The sequence below is a fragment of the Nicotiana tabacum genome, chromosome 1 (genome assembly GCF_000715075.1).
Source record: "Nicotiana tabacum cultivar K326 chromosome 1, ASM71507v2, whole genome shotgun sequence".
Taxonomy (NCBI): domain Eukaryota; kingdom Viridiplantae; phylum Streptophyta; class Magnoliopsida; order Solanales; family Solanaceae; genus Nicotiana; species Nicotiana tabacum.
Genome location: NC_134080.1, coordinates 219,026,605 through 219,049,718, shown reverse-complemented (window position 1 = coordinate 219,049,718; position 23,114 = coordinate 219,026,605). Strand labels below are relative to the sequence as shown.

Below are 23,114 nucleotides of genomic sequence, written 5' to 3'. Positions count from 1 at the left end.
AACAATCACCCAAAAACGAAATTCAAGACTAGGGTATAGAACCTTACCTCTTTGATGAAGAACTTGAGGGATTTCTTGTTGGATTTCAAGGATTGGACAAGATTTTTGATGAACAAAGCACTTGAGTTTCGTCCTCTCTCTAGAATTTCTCTTCCCTCTCTCTAAAAGTACCAGAATATCCCAAAAAAACAAACCCCAAACGAGTTAAATGAAATGGAGTTCGGGTCTTAAAAACCCATTTTCGTACATCTGCGGCGCGTGGGACGCCGCGGGGCATGGGGCGGCTGTGCAAAATGTGTTTGGAAATGAAATTTCGGATCATTCTGGGATTCCCTACAAGCGCGGCGCGCCGGGCGCCGCATGGGGCGGCGCGGTAGTACAGTTTTCGGCAGCATTTGGTAATTTGGTCATAACTTCTTGTAGGAGTGTTCAAATGACGAACGGTTTGAAGCGTTAGAAACTAGATTCAAAAATCTTTCATTTGATATGTTGTTCATCATATAAATCCTTATATTTATTCAGATATTCTTGTCCAAAGTTTGGTCTTGTGCGTGCTCATTTAAAACTTTCGTCTAAAATGGAAATTTTCAACTTGGCTTGGACTTAGGCCACTCCTTAGACCTCAAATCACTTATAATATGCCTCGTACACTTATTATCATATCCAATTGATATCCATCATATTAATAGTCCTCGTTCGCAGACAAAATAATATAATTAGCGCACGTCAACTTTCTTAATAGCACTTAAGTACTTCAAAAATTTTCCGGGGTGTTACAGTATAATTCTAATTACAGAAGCAAATCTCATGATAGTCTAAATAATCGGTCCTGACTTTATACGTGCCGGGATTTCTGCCACGATCCTTTCCCGATCACAAATATCTCGACTTTCTATTATTCGACTTAGTACACTTCCTTTAATCTTGCTCGATCTCTTTTTTGCTTCGTTCTCGATCACGGCTAGTTTCGATCTTGACCGGGCATTGATCCAAGAGCTTACCAATCTATCTCCGTACCATGGTCCGATATAACCAAGGTCGAGCCTTGATCTACCAAGATTTTGATCAATCATACAAAATTAGGCAAGCTTGATTTCGACCGTATACAGCTATATATTTATTGCCCTCTATTAACATTAGTTTTCCTTAATGTCGATGCAGTGCTTTTTTCCTCAAAACGTTGTTCCATATGTCAAGACTCCACTTTTTAGGATAAATGCAGCTTATGACTCTTGGCAGGTTAAGGATACATATGCCAATTTCTTTCTTTTAAAGAATTTTATTTGGTTTTTTCTTTAATTTCCTTTATTAAATAATTCTTGGGATTATTCAAAATACTAATTCCAGGTTAGGAACATTTTGGTACGCGAATACCTAGATCCTCAACATGTCTTGAACTTTCACAATATAATAGGTCCTAGAGAGATAAGGTGTCATCCAACTAAATACTGTAATCATACTCCCAATCTGTTACTGGATTATTAGAGCTAGTGTAGTCCCCTGAAAATGTCTTTGGTTACTCCAGTTGCTTAGGCTATATAGTCCATCTTGAAGCCTAAGTCAAAGTAATTTCTTCATCTTGCAATATGTAGTTCACTCAAATGTTGCACTTCCTGTGCCTAACAGATAGTTTAATTATTCTTCCAAGATCCATCAAAGTTCATTAACAGCAAAGAATCTGCAGTAAAAAAATCACTAATCAGAATTATGACTTGAGAAGAACCCACAGTACAAAGACTGATTTAGGCAAGCAACAAATATTAAAAAAGGAAACACCGAATGTTGATAGAGGAGTAAAGGGTATCAGGGGAGAAGCAACATATATCTGTTTCAATTACACAGTATGAGGACACTTATATATGTTAATCCTAATCATAATCCTCTCTACTATAAAGGTCAGAGTCCACTTGGGTAATAAGTGGACAATTGAAGCCAAAGTCAAAGAGGATAAAGAAACAATCTTGATTGATCCCTTGAATCAACATCCTACCTGAAAATGGAATTGCTTTATTTGTTTGAGAAAGCCTTTTTGTTTCTAGATATCTCAATGAACTTATTACTTGATCATGACACTCTAAATGAAGTTAGCATCCAACATGACTCCGATATCTCAAAGAAGAAAACATCTTCTTGATGAAAAGAAGCAAGTGGCGGGAGATGATTCAACGAATACATGTACTAATCAAAATCAGCTTTTTGATCGTTCAGAAGAAATAGTCACCTGGCTCTACCTTCCGTCATTTGTACTTTTGAATATTAAGAGAGGAAGGAGAAGTAATAAGTTATCACCAATTGACATCTTCTGTACATGATAAATATTTTCCTTGAATAGGTCTTTCTGAATATAATGCATCAATTTAGATCACAAGAAGGTTGGTGGCAATACTTAGGTAATCAGGCATTGATATCTAACACGTCAAATGGATCTTTTTTGTTATCATAATTGTTGTCATTGGCCAGAGCACAGATCTCTTTCCAACTGAAAATAAATTTGTGCTAGCTAACTGAAAACCGCAAGATAGGAATTCAGATTATTTGCTATGAATTCGAGCCTTATATAAAATAAAAATAAAAAGGATGCTATGAATTCAGAGTATTTGGGATCTCACTTACTATTCAGGTTTACGACATGTGATGATGGCAAATTTGATCAGACCCTTCTTGTATCCTTCAATCATCAGTGGCATTGCAAGTGCAGCTTTGATTGTCTTCCATCCTGATGAGGTGATGTAATGAGTCAATACAGAAAAAGGGGTACCAAAATGTTGCAGAAGTACATCTATTTTGGCACAACACAGCTCACCACTGCGTAGGATTGATGTGAAGCCCTTCCATGTCAGTGCAGATTTTATAACTGCTGGCCAAAATGGAGCGACATTCTCAGACCAATCTGCTGCCTTGATATCCTGCCATAGTAGCCACAAGATAATAATGTCTTGAGAATACTTGGACCGGATCATGATATAAACTTATGAAATAGAAAATAAAAAGTATATCAAGAGGATAGCAGCTAGTAGAATTAATTTACCCGAAGAGAGTTAGATTGAAGTAACTTCACATAATCAGCAGTGGAACACCATGCAGGAAGATAGAAGGATTTACATATCTTATTTAACAACTCTTTCTCCTCTGGAAGCAGAGATTCCTCTGAAGGGGAAAGATCCCTGTGGCACCATGTCACAAGTATGATTGTGCCTCCTGGTGCAGCCACTCGAGCTAATTCGCCAACAAACTAACAATGAAGGAAAAGGAGTTTAGAAGAAACTCTATAGCAACAATTAGCCAGTGAAAAGTTCACATGTTCATGTTCAGATATGATGAACCTTTTGTTTGTCCGGCATGTGTTCTCCACTCTCCATGGACCAAACCAAGTCAAATTGCCCATCTGGAAATGGCTGATTCAAGGCGTCTGCAACTTGAAAAGAAGCCTGCTCATTTGCATTTCAGTTAGTAAAAAGAGAGTGCAAATATCAATACATTTTGAGGTGTAGGATTGGGCACAGGAGGAAGGTACATTTGACATCAAAATGATATTGAGGGGATACCGATTTACTTTCCTCTTTATTAGCTTCCTTTAGGAATCAGTCCAGTTATATGAAGGTATAAGGATTCTGAATAACTAATGCAAAGTTAAGTGTATAACAGCTAATTGAAGAAATGATCATACAGCCTAAATATGTTAGTATAATAATTCACTAAACATAAACAAGCACAAGTTTTGCACAATGTAAGTAACTTTAAGAAGTCGGTCATTAAACAATATAAACTATCCTCAGCTCTATGACTCAGTCAAATAGCATTTCTTTTTAACTTGTTCATGAAAAGTTGAAGTGATTTAAACTTCTTATAAGAAAGTAAGAAAGCTCCTCATACGTAGTGTTTTAAAGCAAAATCTAGCTCAAAAGGCAGATACCTTATCGCCTAATCCTTGAGCAGCAGCAAGAGCTTGAGCCCTCTCGGCTTGTACAGGACTCAACGTGATGCCTTGAGCTGTAGCGCCATATTTCTTTGCAAGGTACCTAGAACTGCCTCCTATCCCACATCCAACATCAACTATGGACCTTGGTTTCTTTGCCGGATCATCTGAAAATTCATGTTAGGAAATTAAGGTATACAAGAAGAAAAGTGGGATCTATTTCCAGAATTCATAACTACAAAAAAGGAAGCTTAATATTATAGTCTCATCACTCATGTAGATACCTCAGGATTCTGGAGTAGGAAATAAGAGGAGAGCAGATTGCAGGGAGACATCACTTATTAAATGATGTCCTACCATGCAGCAACAACAACAACAACAACTACTATACCTCAATCTTAAATAAGTTGGGTCGGCTATGTAAATCTTCACTAACCATGTCCCCCATATAAATTTATCTTGCTTCCGACATTTTACAGAATAAAAATAAAATAATATTTACTAGAAGTTCTCTATATTTCCTACAACCATAAGAATCTCTACTAGGGCTTAAGGACTCCTAAAAAGTATAGGATCTAAAGTACACGTAGATTAACATGAATAAGATAAATTCCAAACAAATCAGTATTGCCTATATAAATCAAGTATTTCTGTATACCCTTTCTCTAAATCTGCATTGATTGCAAGAGATTGTAGGTATATCGAGACAACTTCCTTTCATATGATTAAAAATGATCACATTCTCCGGAAGGTTCAATATATGGGATAAAAAAAATACAATAAGCACTCTCCATTTCCTCATCGTACAATAACAAAATTGGATCCAGCTGACATAAGAATGAGCTATTAAACAAACCCTTGTATACAGGTCATACAGCGTGACGACTCGGCCAGTCGTCTCATGAGTTACCGTTCCGTTTCCCCCATTTCTGCTTCTTTATGCTTCGTTATCTGTGTTTTGTGGTATCAGGTTGGTCGGATCGAGTCCGGAATGAGTTTGGTGAAGTATGAGACACTTAGTCTCTTTTAAGAAGGTTTAAGTTGGAAAAGTCAACCGGATGTTGACTATTGTGTTAGAGGACTCGGATGCGAGTTCCGATGGTTCGGTTAGCTTCGGGAGGTGATTTATGACTTAGGAGTGTGATCGAAATGGGTTTTGGAGGTCCGGGGTAGAATTAGGCTTGAATTGGCGAAATTGATATTTTGGCGATTTCCGGTTGATAGGCGAGATTTTGATATAAGGGTCAGAATGGAATTCCGAGAGTTGCAGTAGCTTCGTTGTGTCATTTGGGATGTGTGTGCAAAATTTCAGGTCATTCGGACGTGGTTTGGTTGGGTTTTTGATCAAAAGCGTATTTCGGAAGATTTTTAGAAACTTAGGCTTGAATTCGATGTGTTTTGAGTGATTTGATGTTGTTTGAGGTGTTTTGATGACTGGAGCAATTTTGAATAAGGCTTTAGGATGTGTTGGTGCCTTATGTTGAGGTCCCGGGGGCCTCGGGTGAGTTTCGGATGGTCATTCGGGTCATTTTTGGAGTTGGGTAGTTGCAGAAAAATCTGATCAGGTGTTGCAGAGATTATCTCTTCGCGTTCGTGTGAGGAGCCTCGCGTTCGCGAAGAAGGAAGTGAGGAAGGTCAGGATTTAGCCTTCGCGATCGCGAGATGAGCTGGGGTTCAATGCATCGCGTTCGCGAGTGGGTGTACGCGATCGCGAAGAAGGATTTGAGTCAGATAGGTCCAAGGTCTTTTGTTTATCGCGTTCGCATAAGGGGTGTCGCGTTCGCGAAGGTGTAGGAGGAGAAAGCATCGCGTTCGCGACTGGTGTATCGCTTCACGTAGAGGAAAGTCTGGTCAATGCAAATTTGTGCATCGCAATCGCGAGGTGTTGACCGCGATCGCGAAGAAGGGGGAGACAGACCTGGGCAGAATGTTTTAAGTCATTTCATCCGCGATTTTGGGACACATTTCCTCCATAGTTGAGCATTTTGAGAGCTTTTTGAAGGAGATTAAAGAGGGATTCAAGGGGAAACGTTTGGAGGTAAGAATTTCGGACCTAAAACTCGATTCTATTGTGAAATCTACCTAGAAAAGCATGGAACTTAAGCTAAAAATGGAAGAACTAGGGCTTGGGATTTTGGACTTTTGAATTAGGATTTGAAGGACCATTTGAGATCGGATTTGAGAACTTTTGATATGTATGAACTCGTGAGGTGATATGGAATTTAATGATGTAAAAATTTCTGAGTTTCGAGAAGTGGACCCGAGGCTCGGGTTTTGCTAATTTCAGAATTTTTCGTAATTTTCGATTGTTTTCGCTTGGGCTTTGTTCCCTTAGCATATTGTGACGCATTCGTTCTGATTTTGGATAGATTCGACGCGCGTGGAGGCCGATTCGAGAGGCAAAGGCGTCGCGAGCTAGAGATTTAGCCGGTTCGAGGTGAGTAATGATTGTAAATGATGCTTTGAGGGTTTGAAACCTCAGATTGCACATCGTAGTGCTATATTGAGGTGAGACACACACTTGATGACGAGCGTGGGGTCGTGCACTATTGGGGATTGTGACTTGGTCCGTCCCGATTGATGATTTTACTGCGTATTTGACTGAAACTTATTTGCTATCATCATGATTTGGGTTGATTGCCATATTTGGGTTTCGTGCCAACTATTCGAACCCTTCGGGGATTTTTATCACTATTTCCTCACTGTTTTGACTTATTACTTGAACTCAGTCATGCTATTTTCCACTGTTTTACTACTCAGCCATTTTTACTCAATTTTGAGACTTAAATGATATTTTAAATGATGTTTTGGGCCGAGAAATATTGTTCTACTAATGCCCGAGCAGATTGTGATGATTTTCGGACTGAGTACGGCCGAGAGCCAGATGTGAGGATACATTGATACTAATATGAGGCTGAGGGCCCGAGATACATATATACGCCACGAGGTGGCTTGATTGACATGAGGCCGAGGGCCTAGATTTGATGCCACGAGATGGCTTGATATTGCGCTTGGGCCGTAAGGTGGCCCTCCCAGAGTCTGTACACCCCCAGTGAGCGCGGGTACCCATTGTGATGTGCGATTTAGTCCGAGGGGCTGGCACTGTTCTGAGATTGAGCCAGAGGGGCTAGCACTGTTCTGAGATTGAGCCCGAGGGGCTGGTACTGTTCTGAGATGTTGCCCGAGGGGCGGTTTTGTTGATACTGTGCCCGAGGGGCGAACTTTTTCTTGTTATTTACCTGTTAATTACTTGTTTTACCTGCTGAAAAAGGGATTTTACTTGATTCTTCACTGATTTACTGATTTTAAGTGATTTTACTGCTTCGGTATAGAATGCCTTGTGTTTTACGTGTTTTCTTACTTCCAGTCATTATTTATATTTATTACTCACTAGGTCGGAGTACTCACATTACTCCCTGCACCGTGCGTGCAGATTCAGGCGTAATAGGTCCCCCTCCTGAGTGCTGATCCTTCCAGTCCAGGCGGTGTTTCGGAGACTACGAGGTAGCTGTTGGCGTCCGCAGCCCCCGTGTCTCTCTTATCTCATTATTTCTATGTTCTTCAAACAGTTGTACCAGATATCGTATTTAGTAGACTTGTATTAGGATCCTTAGTTACTCATGACTTGTGACACCCCGGTTAGGGCTGTGTCGGGTTGGGTTTCCATTTTGTTATCTTTATTTCCGCTAAATATTGCTATTAAATCATGTTTAAAGTATCTTTATATTATTTAACTGCTTAAAATGGTGAATTGTGTTAAATTGGCTGGCCTTGTCTTTACGAGAGGCGCCATCACGACCGGATTCGGGGTTAGGGTCGTGACATACAGCAATTGTCAGATTCTTGCGTCATGTAAGATAGCACAAATAGCAAAAATGTAGAGCTCATCTTTTCAAAAGTGACAAGTAAACTTACTCAATATTGCACAACCCAAAATCGAATATCTGGCCCCTAGAGACATAAAACAAAATCCAAATAGGTATTTCCTTAACAAACAACACAGTCAATGTTTGTAGGTTATAACAGGACATCACATTTAGCTGTTACTATCAATATATTCAGAACTGAAACAAGAAAAAAAGTTAAGCCTCTTCCCCATAATCTAAATACATATAGTATCTGTTGGTAAACCTATATTTGTAAATAATGATTCTGGAAATTAGAACGTTAGCTTATAAACGTAAATATAAATGATATAAATGAAACAGAAATTAATTCGAGCTCACTGAATCCACAGTGTTTCCTTAAGGAATTTAATCCCCTCCTAGTACCCAAGGTTATGGATTATTTCCTCCCAGGATAGAACGAATTACACACTGGTGTAGCGGTACTTCAAACCCCAGTGTTTCAGCGAACACAAAGTTCGGCAGCAAATCACACTTACGGTTGCTTTGTTTGTAGTTTAAAACAATGCAGAACAAGGGAGGAGAACTCAAAAGTCGAATGGAAATTCTGAGAAGAAGGAATGCAAATTATAGCCAACGTTGAGTTTTCGGTGAAGAGAAGATCAATAGCTCTCAATTCTATTTTTTTTTTGTGTGTCATTCTCCAACTGCTGCTGCTCATATTTATAGCAGTCAGTTGTGAGACCCGCCCCCTTCCATGATGGAGCATGCACTAGCTTGTTATGGAGCAAGCACTTAGCCATGGTGGGAGGAGCACTATGCGGCTGCTATTGCAACTGGTGGTACAATACACGGATTGGAACATATCCGTTACAAACACGGATAATATTACGTTAATATCTACTATTAACAAATAAATTTGGTCCAAAAAATTAATCAATTAATCGACCATTTGACCAAATCCGAAGCCGAAGCCGAGCGACGACGGCGCGAGGCTTGACTTCTTCCTAACTCTTTAAGAGCTACATAAAGTGCATTTGTATATAAACTCACCAAACTCCTTTTCCTCTACCAATGAGGGACAATGTCTCATTAAAAAGAAAGGGAAACTTAAAATTTTACTCAAAATTTTCATTTCTCTCCATTTCCCATTCACCCTCTTTTTAAGGTAACTAACAGTATCCTTCACCCCTTTTGTCTTCAAAACTTCTGTTTCCCAATTTCTTGGACACAAAGTCAAAGGCCTTTCCTTTCTTCCAAAAAATCCAACCTTTTAAATCAATAACAGTAAAAGGGTCTAAAACTAGAGACACATTTCAAGATTTAAGTACAAAACAACAACTATATTCAGATTAACAATAATATTATATTCTTCAAAACTTCACAACTAAATATATATAGTTCAATTCAAGTCGAAGGCGTGCTGCGCAAAACTATCAAAGAAAAAGAAGCCCATTTACCAGAAACAGAAGCAAAACGTAGAGCCTCTTCAATCATACGGATCTGAGCAGCACGATGATCAGAAAGTGAAACAGATGATTGAGGTTCATAAAATCCATGATGCATATGGTCACCCCATATATCTTCCCAAATCCCTGATGACTCATCATATAATTCTGCTATTCCTTTTTTCAACTCCTGTTGATTCTGTACATCAACTTCTGGTGTTGACACAGCATTCATTGCAGCAACACCTGTCATTCTTCTTCTTGTTCTAGTATTACTATTACAACTTCTAACACTTCTTCTTCTTGTTGTTTCTTTGATATTGTGAGTCTGTTGCAACTGGGGTTTATGGAGAGTGAAGATAAGGGAAGAGGGACACGTGGGGTTAAGTGATTGGATGGAATAAGCAGAATAGCACGTGCTGCCCATCTTACTGTACATATATATATAAAAAGTACAGCAGTGACTCGATGATTGAATGAATGAAGGAGAAAAACAATGGCAATTGGCAAAGAATTACGATTATTTTTTATTTACAACAAGAAGATTGGAGTTTCGAGAAGAAATGGCTACCCAATGGAAATGGGAGACGATTGTTTTTTGTGATTTGGAAACTGACAACAGTCACGTGCCAAAATATCCTCAACGTGGAAGTTGGAACGTTTGGTATTTTTCTTGGTTTTCTTAATTTAATAAGAAATCCATTTGTTATCATGACTAGTATTAGTACCTGTGCGGATGCGCGGACATTAATTATGTCAAATATTTAAGTTATAAGGATTGTAAGTAAATAATTTTAAAATTTACACTTTCTCAGTAAATATAGATAATCATTGGATATTAACTACATGAAAAAAAATTAACCATTTTTTCTATTTTTCCTTTTTGATACCATTCTTGCAAGTATCATTGGATCCTAAAAATATTCAGGAAGCAAATAATAACTCATATTTATTGCAAAATAATCAAATGTTGAGACAATGAATGACTTTTTGGATAATACTTAACTCTTTTACTACTACTTGAACTCTTATTTAGTGTGTTGATATCTCTTAAAAAATATTTCTTTCTTAAAATTTTAGTTTCTAAAATATTATTTTTCAATAATAATTATTTTTATAATAATGTAATTAAAAATATTATTCTTAATTCAAAACTCATTTTAGTTGGCTATCTAAAAATATAAAAAATTCTTGAGCTAGTGAATTGTTTTTACTCCATTTTGATATTTGACATTAACCATGTTAAATATATCAGTTATTTGAATTATATGTAAATAGCCTTAACATTTAGACCTTCTAAATAATTATAGATAATCGTCAGATATTAATTAAGAAACACTACATGAAAAAAGACTAACATTTTCTCAATTCTCGTAGTGATAATTTTATTTTTATACTATTCTCATAAGTGTCATTGGCTAAAAATAGCCACATAGTGAAATAATAACTCATATTTAATTTATAGCAAAGCACAAAGGTTGACACGATATAAACGATTCTTTGATTATGACGTGACTCTTATACTACGACTTGAACTCTTATTTGGTATGATTTTATCTTTCAAAAAAATTTTCTATTTTGAAATTTCAATTTCTAAAACTTTATATATATTATAATAATGATTATCTTTCTAATGATGCAAGTGAAGATATTATCCTTAATATAAATTCACTTTAATCGGCTATCTAAAAATTTAAATGATTCTTTGGCTGAATTTATTTCAGTATGACTCAACTTTAAGTTTATCGATATCTCTAGCCCCAGAATTTAAATTTTTAATACCCTATATATACAAAAAATTTGTTCTTTGAATTATTAAATGTTAAATTAGTTGATTATTATTATAAAATATTGCATATATTATCATAAAATTGTCAAGTAGTTTATTTTTCGACACCATAATTGGCTTAATCTCAATGCAAACTACTCAAATTGCATTCTAATTCAAATTCGAATGTCATATCAGTTTGTTAGTAATAGTGATTTTTTAAAAACGACACATAATGTAAATTAAAAAAATATTCTAAGATATCCTTTTCTTATAATCTATTTATTTGACTTGAGAAAAAAATATTTGAAATCGATGAGATTAACTTTCAAATTTTTTATACTCAAAAAAGATGAAACATAAGAAAAAATTTGTTGTCATCTTTTATTTCTCGTTTTTAGATCTTTCTAACATTTTTTTCAATATTTATTTTCTTTTATCTTATTTTTTATGTCATTATTTCTTTTGTTATAAAAAATTAATTTATTTCACTATAAAAGGATGATTTTTAGTAAATATATTCTACATATGAACTTTAATTATATTTTTAGTCTTTGGTTGAAATTATTTCTTATTTTTCTTTTGGCTTTATCTAATCAGCCTAAATAGGTACTCACCCGACCATTTAAATTAAAAAATTAAATGACGTGTAATTTATATATAATCCAAATATAATATGTGTATAATTGTGTGTTATCGGTATATCATCTATTTATATTATCTATAAAAAGTAAACAATAAATATGACCGGATATTATGTAAATATTTCATAAAATTTTGGGTTTGAGTTTATCCATGATATAACTTCTATTATAATAATTTTAAAACTCTCTACTAATGTTCAAAAATATCTTATCTTTTTATTATCTTTGAATTAAAAAAAGTAAAGAGTTTTTTCGAAATAATTTGTTTACATTTTGAAGAAAAATATTTGACGTCATACCAATTTTTTCTTTATATATACTCTTTGTTACACCTAAAAGTCGCTATAGAAACTATCAATTAGAAACCAATTTATCTCTTGTTGAGTTTGAAAAAAAAACCTTTCACATAATATAATGATTCAAAACTAATATTTTTCAACGAAAAAAATATTATATCCTTGCAATATTTGCTTGACTACAGCTAAATGAAGGGGTTTCAGCTTATACCCTTCAATTTCTTGAATGTGCTAAATTGAAATTAATGATAGCAATTATATAACCAAAGTTTTATTATTTGTTTGATATCCATTTATTCAAATTGACTCTTCAAACAAATATTCTTCTAGAAGAAAAAAGAAACAACTTTTTTTTTAATATTGACTGATTTTGTGATATTTCTTTCTTCGGCATGTATGTTTACTTTATTATACATGTAAGTAAACTTTTATTTGGTTTTGTAAACTCTTTTTTGTTATTTATATAAACATAGACGTGTACCCTATATATTACATTTATTTTAAAAGAATTTTATTTTATTCAAATCTAGCTACAGTGTTTCAAAGAACTATACTTATAGATTTTAAATGTGAAAGAGTTTTATAATAAACCTCCTCACCCTCTCTCTCTCTCTCGGTAGGAAGTATGAAAAGAGCATGGCGAGCTAAATCGATGAACCTGGTCTCATACTGGGTAACAGTCATGGAACCCTGCTGAAGGCACTCAAACTGCCTCTGATAGGCCTCTCTCTACGTAATGGGGAGAAAATTCTCCAGAAATAGCTGTGTGAACTGCTCCCAAGTCAATGATGGCGATCCGGCTGGTCTGGCCAAGCAGAAATCCCTCCACCAAGTCTTGGCGGATCTAGAATAGCGAAATGTAGCAAAATCAACCCCACTAGTCTCAACAATACCCGTGTTCCTGAGAACCTCGTGGCAGTTGTCTAGATAATCCTGGGGATCCTCAGTAGATGCACCGCTGAAAGTAGTAGTGAAGAGCTTGGTGAACCTATCCAGCCTCCAGAAAGCATCGGTAGACATAACTGCTCCATCATCGGTCTGAGCTACCACACCCAGCTGTACTGCTCCAACTGGCTGAACCGTTGGAGTCTGAATCTGAGGAGCTACCTGCTCCGGAGTGCGAGTAGTAGGAGTCTGGGCCTCTCCTCCAGACTGAGAGACGGTCGATGCTACAGGAAGCAAGCCTGCTCGGGTGACACTCTCCATGAGGCTCACTAATCGGACCAGAGCGTCCTGAAGAACTAGGGTAGCAATAAACCCCTCTGGGACTTGAGTTGGGCCCACCGGAGCTGCTGGGGCTGGAACCTCATCATCAAAGTCAACCTGAGGCTCTGTCACTGGGGCTGCTGCTCTGGGTTGAGCTATGCCCCTACCTCGGCCTCTAGTACGGCCTCGCCCTCTGCCCTTCATGGGAGCTGCTACTGGGGGCTCGGGCTGCTGAGCGATGGATGAGGAATTGCGTGTTCTCGCCATCTGCGAAGGAATATAGTAGAGATTCAATCAGCATTGAGGAACCAAACCGCACGACAGAAAAGAATGAATGTGAAGTTTTTCCTAACTTTGTAGCATCTGGGGGATAAATATAGACGTCTCCGTACCGATCCCTCAGACTCTACTGAGCTTGTCCATGAATTATAAGACTTATGTAACCTAAAGCTCTTATACCAACTTGTCACGACCCGGATTTTTTACCCTCGGGAGTCCTGATAATAAACATTTAAATACAACAGAATATGAGATTTAAGCAGAAGACTTAGACAAAATAAACCAAAATAATACGAAAATCAACATATGCCTCTACCCAGTGGTGTCACAACATTCACGGACTATCTATGATTACTACAAATAAGTGTCTGAAAGAAATAACATAGTTTGTCTCGAGTACAAATGATAACAGAACATCAAAAACTGATATAAGAGACGCCAGGCCTACGGACGCCTGCAGGGCTACCTTGGAGTCTCGGTGGACTGAAGGCTGGCTCCCCTACTACTGCTGACCAAGTTCTTCTCCGATATCTGCACAGAGTGCAGAGTGTAGTATCAGCACAACCGACCCCATATGTTGGTAAGTGCCTGGCCTAACCCCGGCGAGGTAGTGACGAGGCTAGGATCAGACTCCAGATAAACCTGTGCAGTTATATACTATATGGCGTAAATGTAAACAGGTAATAAGTAATCAAAGCTGGGAAAGGGGAAACATGCTCCGGGGGTAGAAGATAAAACAAAATACCAAAGAATAGTCAGAGAGAGACCATATTGGGTGTCACACCTCCTTTTTTACTACACCCTCCGAGAAGGGAGTATAAGAGAGTTTTTTCCAATTAAAGTGACAATCGAAACGGGATTTATTTCAATTAAAATTCAGAGTCGCCACTTGGGATAATTTTATGGTGTCCCAAGTCACCGGTTCAAATCCCCAATCGAGGAAAAGATTGACTCTGTATTATAGTCCGCGAACCAGAAATCCAGGTAGGGAATTCTGTTAACCCGGGAGAAGGTGTTAGGCATTCCCGGGTTCCGTGGTTCTAGCACGGTCGCTCAACTGTTATAATTGGCCTTACTTGATTTTAATACATGTTTTATCCCATGCGCAATTTTAACTTTATAACCTCTTTTATTTGATTATTTTTTAGGAAAGATTCAACGTCATCTAAAATACATCTTGAACCACGTCACATAAATGCACCCGCGGTCCACGACACATTTTATCTAACGTTGTTGAGATTTGAATTTGTGTCACTAAATGCACACCCGAGTTTAGGAAAGTAAATTTTAAATAGCGCGCCTAAAGCAACTACGCACTTACAACTTTGCGAGGGTCATGGAGATTCAACTAAATGGCACGCCTCGCATTCTAAGGATAAACAAGATTAATTAAACGAGGGCCATACAATTGTCATTTTGGTTGGCACGACACCCCTCGATTTATTCTAACCAAAAGGTTTCTAACTAGCTCGTGAGGGCCATAAACTATTCATTTGGCTAATATGCCACACCTCAACCCATTTTTACCATAGAACCAAGCCAAGCATCCAAATTCGACGACAAGAGCTCTTTATGTTAGTGAGATGGCTTATTGCAAAAACTTCAATTATCTTTGAAAGGACACACGATTCATTCAATTAAGGACTAAATTCCAGCCTTTAAGATTTAGAAGAGCAAAGAGAAGTCAACTCCAATGATAGTCCAAACTAGCTTCACATCAACTCTAATAGACTAGGAGATCCAAAAAATGATAAATTAACTACGAGGCCAGTATGATAAGTTCATCTCCTGAGTGCTTACGCCAAACAGAGGAACCTTTATATAACATAAGCCTTATGTGCTTTTGTGTTAAAATTCAAAGAACAAATGCAAACCAGTGGATCAAAAGAGGAAGAGGCGTCTGACAAAATTACCCACTTTACAATAACCAGAGAACATTGTGAACCAAATGACAACACCCCTCAACGGCATCCTTTTAGACAATTCAAACGCCACAAACAAGCCTACTGAAAGTTAGCACCAATTTCGATCCTTCAAGTTCATAAGAAAAAGGGACAAAGCTATAAGTACAAATGGTCGAACACTCTTTTTAAGAATTAATACCTGTTTTAAACATGGGCACCAACAAATGAATATAACAGTTCTATCTCAATTTTTGCATCAAACGAGTTGGTGAATTAGCTCAAACGATCAAAATAGTTTTAATTAAGAGTAGAGATTCCTCCTCAACATATCACAAGCAAGAAGAATTCACACAAATCTTCACATTGAACCATAATTATAGGAAACATACGAAATGAAACAAAGGACGAAGAACAGGAACCTTCGAACCTCGACGAACTCAAAATGACAAACACGACCTCGAAATACTGTTTTGTTTTTCCCGACTCCAAATCGCAATCGAAACTCGCCGAAAAATTCAAACTAAACCAGAAAACGGACCCAGCGAACTCCATGACGGTAGCTCATGATTTTGGAGTAGTTTTGGGTTGTTTCGCGTTGCTTTGATGGCGAAAATGGTGAGCTTACACAACTGGTTTTGAAGCTATTTTCATGGCTGGTTTCGCTTTTAAGTGTGAGGGATTTGAAAGGTGGAGAAGATGAGGGGGGGTCTGTTCTCGGGTCTTCAATGGTATTACTTCAGTCTGAAGATGACGAAGACAGGGAGGTGGGGGTTGTGTAGTTGGTTTATGCTGCTGAAGAAGATGACTAACGGGGGTCGTTCGGAGAAGACGGACACGGGGGGGTCGTTTCCTTTCTGAAAGTCAGTCGCTTCTTCTGCAGATTTTTTAGGCGTTTCTTCCTCTTTTTTTTATTTAGGCTTACCCTTATTATATAGGTCTAGAGTCTAGGTTTTCATTTTGTGTATTTTGCCAAGGTCTTTTTTTATTTGTTTTTGTTCCAAAGAAGAGTCTAGAAGGGTCCCTAGGCTTAATGGACTAATCCGAATTGGGCCAATAATTGGGCTCCAAAAACTCTTAAAATTGGGATCCAACACCTTAATTGACTCATTTTAAAGTAAGATAAAAATACTACACAATGCAAAAGCTAACATGAAACTATTATATATTTTTTGTATTTTCAAAATTATATAAAGATAAAAATAAGGTACTATTTATTATTTATTTATTATATATTTCTTAAAGAATTATGAAAGATACATACTAAAGTATTTTTTTTGTAATTTTCCATTTTTATGACGAAAATAAAGTAAAGAAGTCATAAATAGTTGAAATAGCTATATTAGGCATAAATTAAATATTTACGTGCTAAAATATGAAAAATCTTAGGGAGGGTCAAAAATCACATGTCTACAAACTTCTAACAAGGATAAGGAAAACAAAGGCAGATTTTAGTTTCGGTTCACATCTTGTTGCAGGCGTGCAACCCGATCCCATTTCATCATATCTTGTGGTAGGCGTACCACCTGCTCCCATTTCATTATCTCTTGTGGTAGGCGTACCACCCGCTCCCATTTTATTAAATCTTGTGGTAGGCGTACCACCCGCTCCCATTTCATCATATCTTGTGGTAGGCGTACCACCCGCTCCCATTTCATCATATCTTGTGGTAGGCGTACCACCCGCTCCCATTTCATTATATCTCGTGGTAAGCGTACCACCCGCACCCAGTTATAAGCCAACAATAATCACAAGAAATCCCGGCAAGGGAACAAGAGCAATATAGCAACTTCCCGGCAAGGGAACAATGATACTCCAACAACATCCCGGCAAGGAAATAATAGTATCAAACAAACGTCCCGGCAAGGGAACAAATATTATCAAGACAAACATCCCGGCAAGGGGTCATTAATATCAAACAAGCATCCTAACAAGGGAACAGTGGTGATAATAACATATGAAGTGTAGTAAACCACAACGGAGTCATAACAGTTATAATACAAGACTCACGGGCATGCTTGACACCAACGTATAGATACTCGTCACCATGCCTATACGTCATACTCCACAATTAGCATGTAGCAAATAAGACACAACTCCTAATCCCTCAAGCTAAGGTTAGACCAAACACTTATCTCGATCTTCCACGGCCAACTCAAGCCTCAAACACCGCTTTTCCTTTCAAATTCGGCTCCAACCCAATCGAATCTATACATAATCGACTTAACAACATCAATAAATGCTAAACAATCCAATTCCAATGCTTAATTATAGCTTTCTACTCATTCTTCCCAAAAATCCAAAAATCAACCCTGAGCCCGCTTGGTCAAAACACGAGGTTCGGACCAAAATCCGATCATCCATTCACCCACGAGCCCGAATATATAATTTTTTTTCAAATCCGACCCCAAAACGAGGTCTAAATCACAATTAATCAAAAAACCCTACCTCTACCCAAATCCCTAATTTTCTACCCTTAATCACATGATTTAAGCCTAGAAATCTAATGGGTGTTGATGGAAAATAAAGAAAATGAGTCTAAGATTACATGCCTATGAATTTGTGGTGAAATCCACTTTCAAAAATCGCCCAATTTGGAGTTGAGATGAAGAAGTTATGAATTTTTGAACAAATCCCATATTAGCTACTGTTTTAAGTGTTGGGCGATAGTGTTCATCGCGTTCGCGAGAACACTGTCGCGATCGCGAAGGGCTGCCAGTAAGTGGATTTACGCGATAGCGAGGTCTTCCACGCGTTCGTTCGATATTAGCAATCCCCCAGAGCTCCGCGTTTGCGATTGTGGCCTCGCGTTCGCGATGAACAAATCCACCCCTGTCCCCATTTACCTTACGCGATCGCGAGAGTTACTACGCGATCGCGATGAATAACAGGCCTGAGCACATGCATAAGATTTTCTGCAATTTTTCATAAGTCTAAAACTTCCCGAAACACATCCGAAACACAACCGAGCCCTCGAAGCTCCTAACCAAACATAGGTACTAACTCAAAAACATCATACGAACTTATCCGTGCGATCAACTCGCCAAAATAACCTCAATAACAATGAATTAAACCTCCAAATCAAAGAATTTTTCTCAAACTTCATGAAACATCAACTTTAGCAATTTAGGTCCAAATCACGTCAAACGACGTCCAATTTTCACCAAATTTTACAGAAATATCTTAAATCATATATAAGACTTGTACCAGGCACCGGAACCAAAATACTGGCCCGATACCATCATGTTATAATAAGATTTCATTTCAAATTTCCTTAAACAATTTCAGAAAATAATTGTTTTTAAAAATTCATTTCTTGGGCTTGGGACCTCGGAATTCGAATTCGGACATACACCCAAGTCCCATATTTTCCTACAGACCCTCTAGGATCGTCAAATCACGGGTCTGTGTCCGTTTACCCAAAATATTGACCGAAGTCAAATTAGCTCATTTTATAGTCAAAATTTATCATTTTTCACAGATTTTCATATTTAGGCTTTCCGTCTACACGCCCGGACTATGCACACAAATCGAAGTGACGCTAAAAGAGGTTTTTAAGGCCTCAGAACACAGAATTTCGTTTTAAAACAAGTGATAACCTTTTGGATCATCACATTCTCCACCTCTAAAACAATCGTTCGTCCTCGAACGAACAGAAGAAGGAAGTACATGAGTTAGGGAAAAGATAAGGATAACGGCTCCGCATATCAGATTCAGACTCCCAGGTCGATGCCTCAGGAGGCTGACCCCTCCACTGAACACGAACATAAGGAAAACTCTTCGATCTCAACTGACGAACCTGCCGGTCCAGAATAGCTACCGGCTCCTCCTCATAAGACAAGTCCTTGCCCAACTGGACAGTGCTGAAATCTAACACATGAGATGGATCGCCGTGATATTTTCGAAGCATGGACACATGAAACACTGGATGCACGGCTGATAAGCTCGGTGGCAATGCAAGTCTATAAGCCACCTCTCCAACTCGATCAAGAATCTCAAACGGACCAATGAACCTAGGGCTAAGCTTGCCCTTCTTCCCAAATCTCATCATGCCTTTCATAGGCGACACTCGGAGCAATACCCGCTCACCAACCATAAAAGCCTCATCTCGAACCTTGCGGTCTGCATAACTCTTTTGCCTGGATTGAGCTGTATGAAGCCTATCCTGAATAATCCTGACCTTGTCCAAGGCCTCCTGAACCAGATCCGTACCCAACAACCGAGCCTTTCCCGGCTCAAACCATCCAACCGGAGATCGACACCGCCTACCATATAAAGCCCCATAAGGAGCCATCTGGATACTCGACTGGTAGCTGTTGTTGTAGGCAAACTCTGCTAAGGGCAAAAACTAATCCCACGAGCCTCCAAAGTCAATGACGCAAGCTCGGAGCATATCCTCCAAAATCTGAATAGTCTGCTCGAACTGCCCGTCCGTCTGAGGATGAAATGTTGTGCTCAACTCAACCCGCGTGCCCAACTCTCACTAAAATGCTCTCTAAAAATGCGAGGTAAATTGTGTACCTCGGTCTGAAATGATAGATACAGGCACACCATGAAGACAAACAATCTCCCGGATATAGATCTCAGCTAACCTCTCGGATGAATAGGAGATTGCCACAGGAATGAAATGCACTGACTTGGTCAGCCTATCAACAATGACCCATATTGCGTCGAACTTCCCCCGAGTCTGCGGGAGTCCAATAACGAAATCTATAGTGATCCGCTCCCACTTCCACTCGAGAATCTCAATCCTCTAAAATAAACAACCAGGCCTTTGATGCTCGTACTTAACCTGTTGACAATTTAAACACCGAGACACATATACAACGATATCCTTCTTCATTTTACTCCACCAATAATGTTGTCGCAAATTTTGATACATCTTCGCGACTCCCGAATGAATAGAGTATCGGGAGCTATGGGCTTCCTCTAAGATCAACTCCTGAAGCTCATCCATATTAGGACACAAACTCGATCCTGCAATCTCAAAACTCCATCATCATCTAAGGTAACCTGCTTGGCACCTCCGCGCTGCACTGTATCTCTAAGGACACACAAATGGGGATCATCATACTGTCGATCACGGATACACTCCAATAAAGAAGAACGAGCGACCATGCAAGCTAATATATGACTAGGATCAAAAATATCCAACCTCACAAACCGATTGGCCAAAGCCTGAACATCTAAAGCAAGCCGTCTCTCACCGACCGGAATATAAGCAAGACTACCCATACTGGCTGACTTCCTACTCAAAGTATTGGCCACCACATTGGCCAAATGATATAAGATAGTGATATCATAATCCTTCAACAAATCCAACCACCTCCTCTGCCTCAAATTCAACTCCTTTTGCTTGAACAAATACTGAAGACTCTTATGATCCGTGAACACCTCACATGCAACGCCATACAAATAATGCCTCCAAATCTTTAATGCGTGAACAATGGCTGCCAACTCCAAATCATGAACATGATAGTTCTTCTCATGAATCTTCAACTACCGCGAAGCATAGGCAATGACCTTGCTATCCTGCATCAACACTGCACCAAGCCCAATACGAGATGCATCACAATAAACTGTATAAGTCTGTGATCCTGTGGGCAAAACCAACACCGGTGCCATAGTCAGAGCTGTCTTGAGCTTCTCAAAGCTTGCCTCACACTCGTCCGACCATTTGAACTAGGCACCCTTCTGGGTCAACCTGGTCATCGAAACTGCAATGGATGAAAACCCTCCACGAACCGACGATAGTAGCCTGCCAATCCCAAGAAACTCTGAATCTTTATAGCTGATACTGGTATAGGCTAGTTCTTGACTGCCTCAATCTTCTTCGGATCAACCTGAATACCCTCTGCTGATACAACATGACCTAGGAATGCAACTGAACTCAACCAGAACTCACACTTCAAAAATTTAGCATACAACTGACTATCCCTCAAAGTCTGAAGAACCACTCTAAAATGTTGCTCGTGCTTTTCCCGGCTGCGGGAATATATCAAAATATCATCAATGAAGACTATCACGAACGAATACATATAAGGCCTTAAACACTCAGTTCATCAAATCCATAAAAGTTGCTGGGGCATTGGTCAACCCAAATGACATAACCAAAAATCCATATTGCACGTACCGAGTGCGGAAAGCTGTCTTAGGGACATCGGATGCCCTAATCCTCAACTGATGGTAGCCAGATCTCAAATCAATCTTCGAAAATACCTTGGCACCCTGAAGCTGATAAAACAAATCATCAATCCTCGGCAATGGATATTTATTCTTGATTGTAACTTTGTTCAACTGCCGGTAATCAATACACATTCTCATCAAACCATCCTTTTTCTTAACAAACAACATCGGCGCACCCCAAGGCGAAACACTAGGTCTAATGAAACCCTTCTCAAGCAAGTCTTGCAACTGATCCTTCAACTCTTTCAACTCAGGCGAGGCCATACGATACGGCGGGATAGAAATAGGCTGAGTGCCCAGAGCCAAATCAATGCAAAAGTCAATATCCATGTCGGGTGGCATACCCGGCAGGTCTGAAAGGAATACCTCAGGGAACTCACGAACAACAAGCACAGAATCAATAGACGGGACCTCAGCATTGGAATCACAAACATAAGCCAAATAGGCCAAACACACCTTCTCGACCATGCGCCGAGCCTTCACATAAGAGATAACACTGCGGTTAGAATGACCAGGAGTCCCTCTCCACTCTAAACGAGGCATGCCCGGTAAAGCTAAGGTCACAGTCTTGGCATGACAGTCTAAGATAGCGTGGTAAGGTGATAACCAGTCCATACCCAATATAACATCGAAGTTAACCATGTCTAGAAGCAACAAATCTACACGAGTCTCAAGACCCCCAATCACCACAACACAAGAACGATAGACTCGATCAACCATAATAGAATCACTCACCGGTGTAGACACATAAATAGGAATACTCAATGAATGACTAGGCATGACCAGATACGGTGCAAAATAAGTTGACACATACGAATACGTAGACCTCGGATCAAATAACACTGAAGCATCTCTATCACAAACCAGAATAGTACCTGTAATAACTGCATCTGAAGCCTCAGCCTCGAGCCTGGCCGGGAAAGCATAACACCAGAGCTGGGCCCTACCACCCTTAACTACATCTCTAGGATGGACTACAGCTGGCTGGCCTCCACCTCTAGCGGTCTGAGCTCCACCTCTAGAACCTCTACCTCCACCTATAGCACCTCTACCCTTACCTCTAGCTGGCTGGCAGCCTGTGGGGCACCTGGTGCCTGAACCATAGCACAGGAACTCTGATGCCGAGATCTACCTGGTGCGCGAGGTCAATACCTAGCAATATGCCTCATGTCACCACAAGTAAAATAAGCCCTCGGCTGCTAGGGCTAACAACCTTGGAAACTCTGAAGCGGTGGTGCACTGATAGGTGCTGGTGGTGCACTGTAGGACTAGTGATCATAATACTGCATCTAAGGACCACAGCTATCTGAAGCACCGTGAGAAACCTAAAGAGATGATTGAAAGGGCCTAGGAGGGTGGCCTCTACCATATGAATCTCTACCTCCAGACGAGGTACCACTGAATGTGCCTAAATGACGGGGCCTCTTGTCCAACCCATGACCACCTCCTTGTGACAGAACCATCTCCACTCTCCTGACCACATTGGCCATCTCCTGGAAAAATATCTCACTCCCAGTCTCCCTAGCCATCTGAAGATGAATCGGCTAAATAAGGCCATCAATAAACCTCTTCACCCTCTCTCTCTCGGTAGGAAGTATGACAAGAGCATGGCGAGCTAAGTCATT

General features: G+C 39.1%; 1 protein-coding gene and 1 long non-coding RNA gene across 2 annotated transcripts; both read right to left on the bottom strand.

The window, feature by feature from the left end:
• Positions 1-1,277: 1,277 nt before the first annotated feature.
• LOC107809106 (gamma-tocopherol methyltransferase, chloroplastic) lies at positions 1,278-9,868 on the bottom strand. The gene is made up of 7 exons (XM_075257275.1): positions 9,222-9,868; positions 3,914-4,083; positions 3,324-3,428; positions 3,029-3,232; positions 2,804-2,906; positions 2,614-2,716; positions 1,278-1,678 (listed from the first exon to the last, which is right to left on the bottom strand). Coding segments are annotated over exons 1-7 (1,113 nt in total). The 5' UTR covers positions 9,649-9,868; the 3' UTR covers positions 1,278-1,677.
• A 2,552-nt stretch (positions 9,869-12,420) lies between these two features.
• On the bottom strand, positions 12,421-16,195 carry LOC142182706 (uncharacterized). Its single transcript, XR_012711679.1, has 4 exons — positions 15,726-16,195; positions 13,869-13,933; positions 13,477-13,620; positions 12,421-13,390 (listed from the first exon to the last, which is right to left on the bottom strand). It is a non-coding gene; the product is annotated as an uncharacterized LOC142182706 (long non-coding RNA).
• Positions 16,196-23,114: the final 6,919 nt, after the last annotated feature.

Coding starts and splice junctions, on each gene's coding strand:
- LOC107809106 (XM_075257275.1), bottom strand. CDS start 9,648: ATGTACAGTAAGATGGGCAGCACGTGCTATTCTGCTTATTCCATCCAA. Junction 3,429..3,913: donor CTCAAGGATTAGGCGATAAG/GTATCTGCCTTT, acceptor GCAAATGAGCAG/GCTTCTTTTCAAGTTGCAGA. Junction 2,907..3,028: donor TTCAATCTAACTCTCTTCGG/GTAAATTAATTC, acceptor CTACTATGGCAG/GATATCAAGGCAGCAGATTG.